Raw genomic sequence first — 12,202 nt, 5'->3', positions numbered from 1 at the left:
GATTTATTTAATCCGCAGGAAAGGATAGATTATTATTATTTTTATGATAAACAAAATGTCTCAATCTTCAAGGATAAGGAAAAGTAAGTGTGTGCTATAGGAGGGGAAATCGACCCACGCATTTAATTAGATGCCAACTATCATTTATGTACATGTAGTATATGCATGTAACATGTAAGTGATATCTGTTCCCTTACATATTGCTGTTACAAGCTAATCCAGTTGATCAATATATGTACATATGTTGTATCTAATGGTTTGTGATACAGTTTGTGTTAAGGTACAGTTAACAGTTCTAATAGTCTTAGAACTGTTAACTGTACCTACTTGAATCATTACGAGTGTACTTCTGTTACAATTTATAAATAAACACCTCTCTCCTCTCTCTCTCTCTATCTCTCTCTCTCTCTCTCTCCCCTCACCTCCACAATAATTATCAACACTAATCTATTCCTAATCAATAGGGTTTCGTCCTCATACAACAGTGTTCCACAGCAGTTCTAAGATACTCCCTGAGTTACTCGAAGATGTCATGACCTGCTACCTTCGTGGAAACCTCGTCTGTAAAGTCTGCTACTACAGGCGAAACCTTTCCTGCCCCATTACGTACGAGGGTGGGTTCAAATTTTGCCAGGAATGTAAGAAATTTTGTGAAAGCCTCTGGCTGATGCCTTCAAGTCGACTTTGCGAGAATTTTGGGGACTTTTCTGAGATCCCAATACCCGGGATGCCGTCCTGGGCTCGAAGGAATTCTGACAAACCTCTGAGCATGTGCCAGAAGGATGATCATTACGTCTGCTACGAGAGATCAGCTAATTCTGATATTTGGTTTGCTCACACGATTGAGGAACTGGTGATATGGACCATAGAGAGAGAATACAGTTAGTAATATACACTTGTACATGTATTTGTACTACTATTATTTTATGCATACACTCACATGTATTCCTAATACTATCAAGAGTAAATAATACCTACAGAGAGTATCCAACGGCCCCATCTCAGCTACTGGAAGTGTGTGGATTTCTAGGAAGTCACGTTCAGGATACTTCTGTATATTATCAATGATAATGTTGTTATAACAACACATCTGTATAAACATTGATTGAAAACTACTGAAGTATGCGGAAGTGCAGCGGAACGTGACTTCCTAGTTCCTAGGAATCCACACACTAGCAGCAGGCCTCAATAGGGCTGTTGGATACTCTCTGTAGGTATTATTTACTCTTGATAATATTATCCATACATGTACATTAGACATTAAACAAAATGTTATATGTACATGTTTTATTATTATTATGTGTAGCCTGTACAATGTATGTAAATCTACATTTATTCAATAATTAGTATACACATATAATAGTATTGTTGTTATTGTTGTTATTGTTGTTGTTGTTGTTGTTGTTGTTTAGATATGACTTTCAGGAAATACATAGAGAAGCATCATCCACACATAATATCAACAAGCAATAGGAGACAAGTAACAGGAGGAGAGGGAGGGGGAGGAGGAGGAGGGAATGATGATGAAGATGATGAAGAAGATGTTGATAAGTGGAGGAGATATAGCTCCAGGAAAGGAGGGAGGGGGAGAGGGAGGGCTAATTATTCACGTGCTCCAGCTGCTAGGAACTTCTCTGGTTTTGATTTGGATGAGTTTCCTGATCTAAGCAGCACTGGAGGTGAGGGGAGAGAGAGAGAGGGGGGAGAGAGAGGGAGAGAGGGGGGGGAGGGAGAGAGAGAGAGAGAGAGAGAGAGAGAGAGAGAGAGAGAGAGAGAGAGAGAGAGAGAGAGAGAGAGGGAGGGAGAGAGAGTACATATATGTTTTTGTTTGTTTAAAGGTGTATTGGATCCAGAGAAGGTAGAGATAAAGTTTCAATCACTTAAGGATATTCCCTCCCATCTTCTTGAAGACATTGCTAAATGCTACATACAAGTAATTATAATATACATGTACATGTACAGTATAGCCTCTCTTAATGGACACTCTCTATAGCGTACGCCTCCATTTAACGGACAGCACCTAGTGTACCAATTACATTCCTTACTGTACATGTACATGTATAATACTCAATTATTTTACATAATATGAGATTGTTATTATTATTATTATTATTATTATTATTATTAATTCATAGGCTATTGATGTCTGTAAGTTCTGTTTCTATTGTCGCCTGATGGAAGTCAAGAAACCTCTTGACTGGGAAGGATACAAGCCGATATGTCTCATTTGTAAAAGTCCATGGAAGTCAGTAAAGGTAGGGGGCATTATTTAGAATATATTTAATATGTCACTTTTAATATACTGTAGTGTAGTTTAATATAATATAATGTATTTTATTGATTTGAGGTATAAGAATATTACAATTTAATTTTAGTAGTACTTGTAGTTTATTGATTAAAGTCCTAACTAGTATCAATGTTTATAGTATAAATAATAATTATAGAAACATTATTTGTTATTTTAGTCCTTTATCACAGAAAGACAAATACATGTATATATTTAAACTTTACCCAAAAGATATGCTACTGTACACGTACATGTACATGTGTATAGTCTACACTGTAGTACAGTGTACACTTTATACATTAATTCTCTTTTATTCTTAATATAATACATGTGCATTAATACATTTCTAATGATATAATACATGTACATGTACATGTGCATTAGCATTAATTGTATGTGTATTATTAGGTAATTCCTGCTAGCTCACTCTGCAGTAATTTCAATGGATTGAAGAATGTCCCGATAAGTGTTCCTCTTATTAAACCTAACAGGCCGATAGTAAGACAATAGCAATACCTCACCAATTCATTCACAATTACTTACATGAACATAATGTACTGTACATGTATGTTGTGTAGAAACTTTATGTTGATTTTGATCAAAATCAGGCCAAAGTTCCTGTACTATAGTACAGGGTCATGGGCCCAATTTTGCCAAAAATGAAAAGTAGAGAATTCTCAATTTTTATAACTTTATCTGATACATATACATGTTCTTATGCTGTGTTTCAAGTTTGAGCTGATTCCGATCAAATTTGGATTTTTTTTACGATTTTTAAAAGTTGCTCCAAAATTGGGCCAAAGTCCCTGTACTATAGTACAGGGTCACGGGCCAAATTTTGCCAGAAATGAAAATTAGAGAATGCTCAATTTTTATAGCATTTTCTGATACATATACATGTACTTATGTTGTGTAGAAAGTTTGAACTGATTCTGATCAAAATTGGATTTTTTACAAATTTTTGAAGTTGCTCCAAAATAGGTTTTTAGTACAGGTTTTTTGCTTGTCACAGATTTCGTGACAATGGAACTAATGGGTTTTTGCTTGTCACTGATTACGTGACAATGGAACTAATGGGTTTTTGCTTGTCACGGATTTCGTGACAATCGAACTAATGGGTTTTTGTTTGATGCAGCAGAATGTTTTAAAGTTATTAAGTACTATTAATAATAATGATAATTATTATTACTGTTAATAGGATAAATGCCACAGTTATTGTTCAAAATCTGACCACTTGAAATGTTTTGAGTTGAAATACGACGCTGGATTCACTCGTGCTCATTCTGTGGAGGAACTGGTCATTTGGACTGTAGAGAAGGACTCAGGAGTAGGATATGGTGAGATAATAGAGGAGAGAGGGGGGGAGAGAGAGAGATTCTAATTGATATTACATGTACATACATGTATAAAATTGTAAATTATTAATTAATTTTATTTATATTATTAGGTAATTTTTCTAAATACATAAAGGACAATGGAATAGTCTCAACTCTCAACTCATCAACCAATGAAGAAGAACAGAATGAAAGTATGTCCGTGAACATGTACCAGTGCCTTTACATGTAAATGGTACTTGTATTGGTCTATTGTCACATGTTGTACATGTACATGTATTCTTGATTGAAAAAACATATTCCTTTATATTCTCATACACTAGTGACTACATGTATTATACAATTCTATTCTCATGCTATACATTTTCATTCTCATACCAAATATTCTATTCTCATTTCATGCATGTACATGTACATACTGTATCTCATTCTTCTACTCCGTCAGGTCCCCAGTATTACGTTCCAGAGAAGTGTCTTTTCACCTCTATATCAAGTATCCCTAACGACCTCTTGTTCTCAATCTCTAAATGTTACGAGAGTCGTCTCACCGTCTGCCGTACCTGTTTCTTTGACTCCCTCAGTGGGCGTGGCTATAACTCCGGCCTCGATCTTGTACTGACCCTGAAGGCTGAAGGTGGTAAAGTCCACACGTGTGAACGAGGACACATGTGGCGAGGGTTGAGAGTCATCCCGTCCAGTCGATTGTGTTCGTCTTACGGAGAATTCATTGCAATACCACCTGTACCTAAGCACATGCAGACCAGCAAATCTCCTTTTAAGGTAATGCGTGTGTACACGTACATGTACGTGTACATGTACGTGTTTTTGCTGTTTGTTGTTGATTAATTTATTGTCCTGTTTTTGTTATTCTTGGACTCCTCTTGTTAGTCTGTATATTGTCATCATTTTCACTTTCAAAACTGTTTGATAATTATTATAATACATGTACATGTACACCTTTTATTTAAATAATAATAATAATGTACATGTATTTGTTATTTTAGTTATTCAATAACTTATACTCTTCACATATTCAGTAGCTAGTACAGTAGTACAAGACTGCCAGTGACCATTAAGTATTATGGCCATTAGTACAGATAGTGTTTTATAATTATAGCCTCTTTTAATGGACACTCTCTATAGCGTACACCTCCATTTAATGGACAGCACCTAGTGTACCAATTACATTCCTTACTGTATAAAATAACCTCCACATAAAGGACACCTCTGTATAACAGAGACACTTTCAAAGTGCCCATTGTATAGTTCATTATAAAAAGTATTGTACATGTATTATTATTATTATTATTATTATTATTATTATTATTATTATTATTATTATTATTATTATTATTATTATTATTATTATTTTGTAGGTGTGCAGTATGGCTGATCATCGTGGCTGCTTTGAAAAGACAAGGGAGAACAACCCCTGGTTCCCTCATGCAGTGGAGGAGATGGTCATATGGACTGTGGAGAGAGAAACAGGTAGAGACTGTTTATTATTATTGATTAAGATTTGGATTTACTGCCAAGCAAATGGGAAGATTATACTTTTGGGGATTTGCTTGTAGAAATAACAGTCTAACTAATAAATAATATTTATGTCTTTATGCTACATGTATGTGTGAATGTACATGTACATGTTTGTAGAAAGTTTGAGCTGATTGTGACTAAAACTTTTGAGTTGTAATAGTACTGTATTTAAAGAAGTGGCAAATTTTAAAAAATACCCAAGGCTATAGTCCATTGCTTTTTCCTTAAAATGGCTCCGAAATCATCCCAAATTTTTATTACATTTACTGATACATATTGATGTACTTATGCTATGTAGAAAGTTTGACACACACTTGCATATCATACAGTACAGGATGTTATATTAACTCATTATTGTAATTCCTAGGGAAGGATTTTCAATCCTACCAAAGCCACATTAAAGAGTTATATGAGGAACAACGACTCCTCCTCCAACAATTAAGAATATCCTCTCCCAGTCACAGACAGTACAATGGATCCTCTCCTTCACCTCCTCCAACTTCTGCCACTTCTGCTTCAAGAAAATCCAAAAGCAAATCCCCAAATCTAGAATCCGCCGTTTCTAATTTAGTGGACGGTCTACAGACGCTACGAAAAAAATCTCAGCCAGACCTTCCCACTCTCTCGGGAATAAATGAATCAAATACGCTTCGTTTTCACGAAGACCTTTCCTCTTCAAGCTCTGATCTGATTGGTCAGACTAGCGGAGTGGGCGGGGACTATAACATGTCCCTCCCGAGCGGAGGCGAGAGTCTCACTTATGACGAGGCTAGTAAGTTTTTCCCGGCACTCATGGATCAGAGACCAGTGGGTACTCGGTCAGTTGGAAGTACCGGAAGAACTGGAGTGAGTTCTTAATGAAAGCTGAGGATGCATTTTTTATTTATTTTTTATATATGTATTATGATGGCTGGGAAGTTTTAAGTTGACAATTTTAGCTTTTAGTTTCACAAAATCATCGCTAACACAACTTCTCGCCTTCAAAATTACCAACTACACAATGCTATGTTCATGAACATTGGTAAATTTTGAGGAGCTTTATATCCAATTTTGATTGGAATCAGCTTAAAATTTTTATGCAACATGTACATGTGTATGTACATGCAATGATATAAATATTTTAGGGACCTTATTTTACGACGTACATGTACATATGCTTAAGTTGTTAATTTTTATGGGTAATCATATTATTTTTTCTTCTACAGGTCCTCTCACAGCCTGAGTTGGCTATAAAACAAGATACCAGTAAACAGAACAATCCTTCATCAACTAATATTAACAGTAACTTTCCACAGTCAAGCTACAATCCACTCTCCTTTGGTATGCCGCCCACACAAATTGGACAGCCCCCACTAGTAACTGGCGATATAACTAACACACATTCACTTCTGTTTAATAACAGTTCATTGAGTGCTGGCCTAACACCATTTGGAATGACACCCTCAACTAGCACTGTACTGCCTAATCCAATAGGGTCACTACCTCTAGCTCCATTAAACATGCCATTCACTGATATTGTTCCACCACTGCCTCTGACCTCTCTTTCTATGGCTTCAAATCCTTCTATTGCTGGTAGCTCAGGGTTTCAACCAATATTGGAACAGCCTCTTGTATCACAATCTGCTGTATTACCTTTACAGGATGTTTTAGGACTAACAGATCAGCTTATGTTAAATGATGATGATAATGATACTAAGATTCAACAAAATGGAGGGAATGGGTTAGATGATCAAGATGATGATGGGGAGAGAGATTTCACATGTTTTTTGTGCTATCGAGAATTTGATACTCCAAGGGAGATTGCGGAACACTGCATGAAGGAGAGGCACCTGGAGATTGTAAGGCAGGATACAAAGTTGTCTAAACTTTGGAGGTTTTTCCCACCTCCTCCCGATCAGACGCCAGAGGATTTTAAGATATGCAATAAAAAGTAAATCAACAAAAGAATATTTTATTTTAGATCTGTATGTACATGTACATGTAGTACATAAGAATATTTTTTAAATTTAATAAAAATTTGGAGCCATTTTTTTGAAAAACCATGGGCTATATTGGGTATTTTTCAAAAATTGGCTGATTTTTTTTAAATGGCTGTAACTCGAAAAATTTTTGTCGAAATCAGCTCAAACTTTTTACACAGCATAAGGACATCAATATGCATCAGAAAATGTAATAAAAATTGGAGGTGATTTCGGAGCCATTTTTTGGAAAAAACCATGGGCTATAGCCTTGGGTATATTTCAAAAATTGGCTGATTTTTTTTAAATGGCTGTAACTCGAAAAATTTTTGTCTGAATCAGCTCAAACTTTCTACAGAGCATAAAGACATCAATATGCATCAGAAAATGTAATAAAAATTGGAGGTGATTTCGGAGCCATTTTTTGGAAAAAACCATGGGCTATAGCCTTGGGTATATTTCAAAAATTGACCGATTTTTTTAAATAGCCGTAACTTGAAAAATTTTTGTCTGAATCAGCTCAAACTTTCTACAGAGCATAAAGACATCAATATGTATCAGAAAATGTAATAAAAATTGGGGGTGATTTCAGAGCCATTTTTTGGAAAAAACCATGGGCTATAGCCTTGGGTATTTTTCAAAAATTGGCTGATTTTTTAAAATGGCCGTAACTCAAAAAATTTTTGTCGGAATCAGCTCAAACTTTCTACACAGCATAAAGACATCAATGTGTATCAGAAAATGTAATAAAAATTGGGGGTAATTTCGGAGCCATTTTTTTGAAAAAATCATGGGCTATAGTACAGGGAATTTTTAAAAAATTGGCCAATTTTTTTAAATGGCCATAACTCAAAAAATTTTTGTCGGAATCAGCTCAAGCTTTCTATACAGCATAAGGACATCAATATGTATCAGAAAATGTAATAAAAATTTGAGGTGATTTTGGAGCCATTTTTTGGAAAAAAAAACCATGGGCTATAGCCTTGGGTATTTTTCAAAAATTGGCCGATTTTTTTAAATGGCTGTAACTCGAAAAATTTTTGTCGGGATCACCTCAAACTTTTTACAGAGCATAAGGACATCAATATGTATCAGAAAATGTAATAAAAATTTGGGGTGATTTCGGAGCCATTTTTCGGAAAAAACCATGGGCTATAGCCTTGGGTATTTTTCAAAAATTGACCGATTTTTTTAAATGGCTGTAACTCGAAAAATTTTTGTCGGGATCACCTCAAACTTTTTACAGAGCATAAGGACATCAATATGTATCAGAAAATGTAATAAAAATTTGGGGTGATTTCGGAGCCATTTTTCGGAAAAAACCATGGGCTATACTATAGCCTTGGGTATTTTTCAAAAATTGGCCAATTTTTTTAAATGGCTGTAACTAAAAAAATTTTTGTCGGAATCAGCTCAAACTTTCTACATATCATAAGTACATCAATATGTATTAGGAAATGCACTCTCATATCTCACATGAGTGACATGACACATTAATTGTACTTGATCATCACAATCCTTCTCCTCAACAGGTCAAACTGTCCTGGTAGATACCGCTGCTGTAAAGCCCACAGTCCTGAAGAGCTACAGGAATGGACCCTACGACACAAACACCGTCAGATAAACAAAGATGTTCCTGTAAGTCCGTCCGATCTTTTATCAATGGACGCCCCAAGTCTAAATCATACCTTGTACGGTCCAATTAGCATCACTATTGAGCCGTCTCATCAGACCGTGGTAAAATTAGGAAACACGGTCTCTTGGAGATTGAACGTCAAAGGAGAGGCGTGGCAGACTCTTGTGGGCGTGGTCTGCGTAACAACCCCTCCCACGCAATCTCCTGTTTCAATAATGTCCATAAAAGGCGATACTATTTATAGTATCTTTCCACGATCTCAGAAATGGGCCGCATCCACTTTTAAGGAGAGTGTACTTTTGGGGCGTGTCTCAGTGCTAGTCAAGGCCACACCCACTAAACCAGGATTTAATGAATATCATGTTCGGTTGTATTTCGGTTGCATGGAGTGCATAGACATTGAGCTAAAGGTTTTATGTCAGTAAATTGTGACATTCATAAGAAGTTTATATAAAATGACTATATTATATATTATTATATATATAATGGAACTTTTAAAGTAATAGATTTTGCTGATTTGCTGTTGCATGTAATTAATAATAATCCCCCAAGGCTGTGATTTTATCTTGTAAACAATAAATCCTTATAAATGTGATTTCTGGTGATTTTTTTATTTTTTGTATAATGATGTTTAAGCTGTCAATAAGAATGAAGCTGATTTTAAGCTATATACTTTTAATGGCCTAAAATTTTAAGAATAAAAATCTAAATCTTCACCCAAAAGACATTGTATGTATTATTCATATCTTTCCTGTGAATGACGGTTCCGATTTATAATGATATTCATTGGGATACCGTAAATAGAAAATTCTTCAGGCCGCCATTGTGGAGGTATTGCTGCACTGTTTCCAATGGAGCTCGACACACTTTCTGCCGTTTTGTAAGAAGAGCAAGCAGTTATAGCCTCAAAAGTAAAAAAATTGCAACCTTTATATTTCTTTTCGGTAGTCTGCAACTGTTTAGAGCCACTGGAGTGACGTGGAGAAGTAGAATTGACAGTTTTTAGCCTGTCGGTCCATTGTAGCTAATGATAGTATACCTCCACAATGGCGGCCTGAAAAAATTTTAATTAATTTTTCATTTACGGTATCCCAATGAATATCATTATAAATCGCCAACGTCATTCACAGGAAAGATATGAATAACACCTTAACACCTTGCAGTGTTTTCTTAACACCTTAACTGAAGTATAAACAGCATGCACGATCTGTTATAACTTCAGTATTATATTAATTATGATTATATTGAAATACAGCAATCAAATGATGAAAAACGGCAAAGGTAAATATTTAGAGAGTTAGAAAAAAGATTTTTTTAAAACCTAAAAATAAGAATAATCATATAAAGATAATTATCTTCTATTAGTAAGATCAAACAGTGTCATTTACAGTAACTGAAACTGGTGACATCTTGTGATAAGCAGATACAAAAACACTCTTAATCTCCGGCCTAAAATACGACTGGACAAGAGGATTGGCTATTGTGATGAAATGATAACTTGCTAAACTTGTAGCATAAAGACCAAATGGAGTATCGATAATTGGTATGAGAGCTAAATGGATTCCTCCAGGTGTAAAACAAATGATATACACTAACAGCATTGAACCAAATATGCCAAAAAGTCTCCTCTTTTTTGCAGAGTAGACACTCTCTCCTGCTATGATTGACTGGTCCTTTAGGAATTTACGAGTAAAGCAAAACGTCCAGGTGCAAGTTACAACAATTATTGCAATCATTGTTACGAATATGATGCCAATGAAGAGGGCATAGGCCAGTGTGTTTAGATAAGAAGGATAACAAGGCCCAAATGTATCATCGTAAGTCAACTCTTCAAAACTAAACAATGGTATGACATTCAATACAGCAGACAGTATCCAGATAGCAACCGCAAGAGATACTGCGACCCAAAGTTTCATGAATCGTTTGTGAAGATGCGGTTTGACAATAAAGAGAAATCGATCAAATGATATAGCAGCCAGTGTCATCAATACAATGAGAACAGTATACATATAAAGGAATATGGAAAAGAAGCAAGTCCCTATTCTCTGCTCATTAGTACGACCAATACTCCACTCTCCAGCAGCTAATGCAGTGATGGTGAATGGAAGATACAGTAGCATCATAACAAGGTGTGCCAGTATCAGAGAAGTAAAGAATATTGTTGAAGGCTGTCTCCAGTGCTTCCTTTGATAGATAGTGATGCATAGTACAGCTCCATTAGCAATTGCTGCTAGTATGACTTCAATTGTAAGGACTACTGCTAATGCTATGCCATCTCTTCTATCAGATAAAGTGAAGTTACCATCCATCTCCATCTCTCTTCCTTCCTTTAAGAACTAACTGATACAGAAACTTGTGAATGATACAATTTATATAATATTATCTGGTGACTGTTTGAAATTATTAAAATGACTTTCTATTTCATGACATCAGCTAAATACACTGCATTCTTGACTTCTATAAATAATAGCAAATAGTGTTATAATAAAAAGAAAGTTAGTAAAAAGCACACAAGAAAAACTATAATCATAAAAAATAAGAATCATTTATTCAACATAAATCTCATAAAAGCCAACAGGACTGTCTTCATTATTGCTTGCTTCATCTCCACAGACCCTCAACTCAATATAGTCAGTAGTGGTAGTGTTACCATAGTCTCTGTGAAACCATGGGATACCAGGAGCATTACAACAAAGTGATTCAAGAGAACCACAACCTTGACCATCCCATAGTGGATCAGACGTGTAGAGAGTATAAGTCCAGTTAGGATTTTGATTACCAGACTCACAAAAATAATCGTTTCCTACAAAAGATGGGACAGTCTGTGAGCTCCCTGTTGAACATGGACATGTACTATGAGGATTATTGTTATTAGCATCAGTGATGCTGTTTGCTAGTGTCCAGACATGTTGACGAGGAGACCCATGAGTGATACTAACACCATCAACATACCAAGAATTAATGTCACTTATTCCAAGAAATGCATCAGGTGAGTGATATTGATATCCTGTTACTCTACCACATATCTGAGAATAACTGATACCATTAGATGGGAACTGAACTGATACACAGCTACCACCACTACTGTTAGTCCTACCACAAGCTCTAACTCCTCCTGACTGGTAAAGTCTAAACCCAGAAGGACAGTTCTGTGTAGCATCAGTCATATCCAGATATGCTAGTCTCGTCCATCCTCCTCCTGAACCACACAGCTCCTCCATATTACAGTAAGTGTTTTGATTGTTAAGATTATACCAACCAGAAGGACTGTTAGGTAGGACTGCCTTGACATCTTTACAAGAGACTGGTGTTATAGAATTGAAGAGTGAAGAGACATTCTGTAACTGTAGCAGGTCTTCAACTATAACTAGTATATCAGTAGCAACTCCAGCAGTAGAGGTACTGGTGTCTTGTAGATTAGAGAGAGTATTGACAATGTTAATGAGTCTTT

The 12,202-nt window shown here is 35.7% G+C and overlaps 2 protein-coding genes across 2 annotated transcripts; one reads left to right on the top strand and one right to left on the bottom strand.

Annotated features, from left to right (window-relative positions):
- The first annotated feature begins 1,512 nt into the window (after positions 1-1,512).
- LOC109583937 (uncharacterized) lies at positions 1,513-9,419 on the top strand. Its single transcript, XM_019999471.1, has 11 exons — positions 1,513-1,679; positions 1,839-1,933; positions 2,136-2,255; positions 2,696-2,785; positions 3,486-3,624; positions 3,735-3,815; positions 4,067-4,401; positions 4,998-5,109; positions 5,525-6,003; positions 6,363-7,087; positions 8,648-9,419. The coding sequence occupies exons 3-11, from the start codon at positions 2,175-2,177 to the stop codon at positions 9,174-9,176; spliced, it is 2,571 nt and encodes an 856-aa protein (XP_019855030.1). The 5' UTR covers positions 1,513-1,679; positions 1,839-1,933; positions 2,136-2,174; the 3' UTR covers positions 9,177-9,419.
- Positions 9,420-10,121: 702 nt separating this feature from the next.
- On the bottom strand, positions 10,122-11,134 carry LOC105313615 (G-protein coupled receptor 161-like). Its single transcript, XM_011407188.2, has one exon. The coding sequence runs from the start codon at positions 11,064-11,066 to the stop codon at positions 10,122-10,124; it is 945 nt and encodes a 314-aa protein (XP_011405490.2). The 5' UTR covers positions 11,067-11,134.
- Between the last annotated feature and the right edge of the window lie 1,068 nt (positions 11,135-12,202).

This window comes from Amphimedon queenslandica, unplaced genomic scaffold (genome assembly GCF_000090795.2).
Source record: "Amphimedon queenslandica unplaced genomic scaffold, v1.1 AMPQUscaffold_13264, whole genome shotgun sequence".
In the NCBI taxonomy this organism is placed as follows: Eukaryota; Metazoa; Porifera; class Demospongiae; order Haplosclerida; family Niphatidae; genus Amphimedon; species Amphimedon queenslandica.
This window is presented reverse-complemented; position numbering and strand designations above follow the sequence as displayed.

Coding starts and splice junctions, on each gene's coding strand:
- LOC105313615 (XM_011407188.2), bottom strand. CDS start 11,066: ATGGAGATGGATGGTAACTTCACTTTATCTGATAGAAGAGATGGCATA.
- LOC109583937 (XM_019999471.1), top strand. CDS start 2,175: ATGGAAGTCAAGAAACCTCTTGACTGGGAAGGATACAAGCCGATATGT. Junction 3,816..4,066: donor TGAAGAAGAACAGAATGAAA/GTATGTCCGTGA, acceptor CTACTCCGTCAG/GTCCCCAGTATTACGTTCCA. Junction 4,402..4,997: donor CCAGCAAATCTCCTTTTAAG/GTAATGCGTGTG, acceptor ATTATTTTGTAG/GTGTGCAGTATGGCTGATCA.